Genomic DNA, 3,800 nt, shown 5'->3' on the forward strand with positions numbered 1-3,800 from the left:
AATTCTTATTTTATACAAATGAACCTGGGAAGCAGAAATGCTAAGTAGCCTGTCTAAGTACATAGCCTCCATTTTTATTGTAATGAGTGTAAAATCATTGGCCTCATTAATATACTGTTACATTTAACATCTGAGCAGTGCACTTGCTAAGAAAAATTTCAATTTTTACCAAAAATATTTAATTAGGGTTTATACGGGTTTGAATGAAAATGATTCCCATAGGTTCATATGCTTGGAAGTTTGGTCCCCATTTAGGGGAACTGTTTGAGAGAATTAGGGGTGTGTTCTTTATAGTTTACCTTTGCTCTTATTGAAGGAAGTGTTTTACTGGGGGTGGGCATTGAGTTTTCAAAAACCCATCCAGTGCCAGCTTTGTGAACAATGTATGCAGTTGATCAGATATGATCTCTCAGCTACTATTCCAACCCAATGTCTGCTCCTTGTTATATTGCTTATGGACTAACCTATGCTCTGAAACTTTATATAGTCCCCAATACAGTTTCTTCTCTTATACATTGTCTTCACATTATTTTTTTTCCAGAAAACTAATATAGGGCCAGACAGGGCAAAGTGATTTTTTAGTACTGGAATTTTGAAAAATGACAAAGTACTATCTCAGGATCAGGTTTGCCTTCCTGAATTTGATCCAGTTTAATTGAAAATAAATACAGTAAGAATCACAAATTTAAAAAGATATTAATATGTATTTCAGGAGACATGATATATTATATATAAAACTGGAATAAAGTATAAAGGAAGTTTGAGTGGAAATCTGTGGAATATCAGGGGTGTGGTCTTTATGGATTATATTTGCTGTTAAATGTTCACAAACAAAACCAAAAAGGAACCACAAGAAAAGATTTCCCTTAAGAGATGAGGTCATTGGGATATGGGAGTTCAGTATTGGCATAAGGACAAATGACATACTAAAGAGGTCATAACTTAGTCCCTAAGTTCATAAAGATATGTCATGGTCCACCATATAAAAGAAAACACCTCATTTCCTTTTTATAGCTAGAGTCTGTTCTCTAGGAAGATACTGGGGAAGATTATACTGTGAATACACAGGTAAGTGCAGAATAAAAGTAACTGCATGAATTTTCTGGTATCTTCACCAGTCTAAAAGTGAACAAGAGAAAAACTATTTATTTTTTTTTTATCTAACTAATCAGAGGATTAATGATTCGTACTATACTTTATTATCAGCATTTCAAAAGATCTCCAAGAAGTGTGAGAAATTAGTTTTGTACTTCAGATTCTTAAAATTCAACAAACAGACTTCTGGATTGATATGATCCTTTGGGATAGCAAGGACAGGATAAAAAATTAGTTTTCACTTCTATGATAAGTTTATAAAAATTTCTATCATTCTTTTGAGATTGACCTAATTATGTTATTTCTCCTTTGTCTTCCTACTTTCAAACACTCTTATATAACACATATGCTTTCCTTCATGGGTATGGACTCCTTTTCACTAACATGCATACAATACATACATATAAATGCAGATACATATGCACAATCTGATCAGTCTATAGGTTATTTCTATGTATGTTTTGAAGTATATGTTAATGTGTAACTTTTATGTAAAACCTATTTAGAGACATCCATGAAATCTGGGATAAATCATATAAGATTTACAACTTGTTTTGAACAATTTACTCATTGTGAGTTGCCCAAAGTGAACCTAATTCACATATGCTTTCCCCTAACACTTTCTTTTATGTGTTTGGGGTGAATACAACTTATTTAAACTGAGTGGACAATTGTATGATGCAATCTGTTCAGACACAAGTTTATAGCAAAGCACTATTTAGTATTACTAACATGCTGAACACTGGGTCTGCAGAACTAAATCACATTTATAACTGAATCATTGTACTCTTGATTGACACTTCTTGACTTAGACTCCCATAGACTCCAGCAAGCAGGTGAGTAATTTCAGGCATTCCCAGCATACGGGTCATATGTATGGGGGAGCAAACACTTGTACAGTCTCTGTGGCACTTTTCTTTCACTGTTTCCTTTTTATCTCCACAGATTCTATTAGAGAAGAATGGTCCTGACAAATGGCTCTTTGGTAACAGAGTTCATTCTCTTGGGTTTAACAGATAACCCTGACCTCCAGATACCTCTGTTCTTAGTTTTCCTAGTAATGTATGTGATAACTGCCTTTGGGAATTTGACCTTGATCCTTCTAACTGTGCTGAATTCTCACCTTCACACCCCTATGTACTTTTTCCTCTTTAACTTGTCTTTCATAGACCTCTGTTATTCTTCGGTTGTTACACCCAAAATGCTAATGAACTTTGTACTAAAGAAGAATATCATTGGTTTTGCAGGATGTATGACTCAACTCTACTTCTTCTGTTTTTTTGTCATCTCTGAATGTTATGTCCTGACAGCAATGGCCTATGATCGCTATGTGGCTATCTGCAATCCTCTCATGTATAATGTTGCTATGTCCCCTAAAGTCTGTTCCTATCTTATGCTTGGTTCATATTTGATGGGGTTTTCTGATGCCATGATCCATACTGGATGCATCCTGAGGCTGACCTTCTGTGATGGGAATACCATTAACCACTACTTCTGTGATGTTCTGCCATTGATGAAGCTCTCCTGTACAAGCACCTATGTAAATGAGGTAGAGATTTTCATTGTAGGGGGCAAAGATATCACTGTGCCCAGTATTGTCATCCTTATTTCATATGGCCTCATACTCTCTAATATCCTCCAAATAAAATCTACTGCAGGCAGATCTAAAGCCTTCAACACCTGCAGTTCTCATATAATTGCTGTTTCCTTGTTTTATGGGTCATGTGCCTTTATGTACCTAAAACCCTCCTCAGTTGGATCTTTGAATGAGGGCAAAGTGTCTTCTGTCTTCTATACCATTGTGGTCCCCATGATGAATCCTTTAATCTACAGCTTGAGGAATAAAGATGTCAAACTTGCCCTGAGAAAAACTTTGAGCAGGAGAAAGTTTTAGTGATAAACTTAGTTGTGACAATTGTGACAGATCCAAGGTTTTCTCAGTGTAGTGCTTGCTTCACTGTCTTAGTGTTTCATCACAGTGAGGTAATGTATATTTTTCCTCTTCATATTTTTGTTGAAGTTTTCTTTGTTTCCATACTGTTGTCATGTATACTTTCAGTATTTAAGTGTTTTAAAATAGTTTTTATTAATTAAAGGCTGTTTAAATTGGTTACAGTGTTTGCTCTAACAATGGTCTGATAGTTATTAAATAAAATCAAAATGGTTAGTCTGTATCATTCTGGACAATGTTCTTTAATCGTATCTCTTTGAAATGACTGTTTTCTGATTCACTTTTTCTTTACTGATTAAAAATACAACCCCAAAACTTCTTTAGTCACATTAATCATGTGAATATTGTAAGGATATACCATATATATATATATATATATATATATATATGCATATATATACACATATATACATATATATGTCAATGAAAGATATAGAGTTTAATGAAATTAGTTACTAATGCCCATTAAATAATAAGTTCAGAGTAATCTATTAGTCTTAATTTCAAGTCTAGTACTTTGTAATATGGACTGAATCTACTGTATTTAAAAATATCATTTGCTAAGAAAATATTGGCATAACAATTCTCTTTTGGAATTTGGCTTTGGTTTCAAGAAATATAATGCTAGTTTAAACAGCATTTTAACAAGAACTTTGATTCTTTTCTTTATCATACTCCTTTTTACATAGAAACAAGTTGATACCTCTTACTTTGAGCAGGAGGATACATAGTTTGCCAGTGCAGCTGAGAAAAG

General features: G+C 33.8%; 1 protein-coding gene across 1 annotated transcript; it reads left to right on the forward strand.

Moving 5' to 3' along the window:
* Positions 1 to 980: 980 nt before the first annotated feature.
* Positions 981 to 3,269, forward strand: LOC143439003 (olfactory receptor 8B8-like). The gene is made up of 2 exons (XM_076924712.1): positions 981 to 1,068; positions 2,041 to 3,269. The coding sequence occupies exon 2, from the start codon at positions 2,057 to 2,059 to the stop codon at positions 2,987 to 2,989; it is 933 nt and encodes a 310-aa protein (XP_076780827.1). The 5' UTR covers positions 981 to 1,068; positions 2,041 to 2,056; the 3' UTR covers positions 2,990 to 3,269.
* Positions 3,270 to 3,800: the final 531 nt, after the last annotated feature.

Source organism: Arvicanthis niloticus, chromosome 26 (assembly GCF_011762505.2).
Source record: "Arvicanthis niloticus isolate mArvNil1 chromosome 26, mArvNil1.pat.X, whole genome shotgun sequence".
In the NCBI taxonomy this organism is placed as follows: Eukaryota; Metazoa; Chordata; class Mammalia; order Rodentia; family Muridae; genus Arvicanthis; species Arvicanthis niloticus.

Excerpts from the sequence above, each read along its gene's own strand:
- LOC143439003 (XM_076924712.1), top strand. The coding sequence starts at position 2,057 with ATGGTCCTGACAAATGGCTCTTTGGTAACAGAGTTCATTCTCTTGGGT.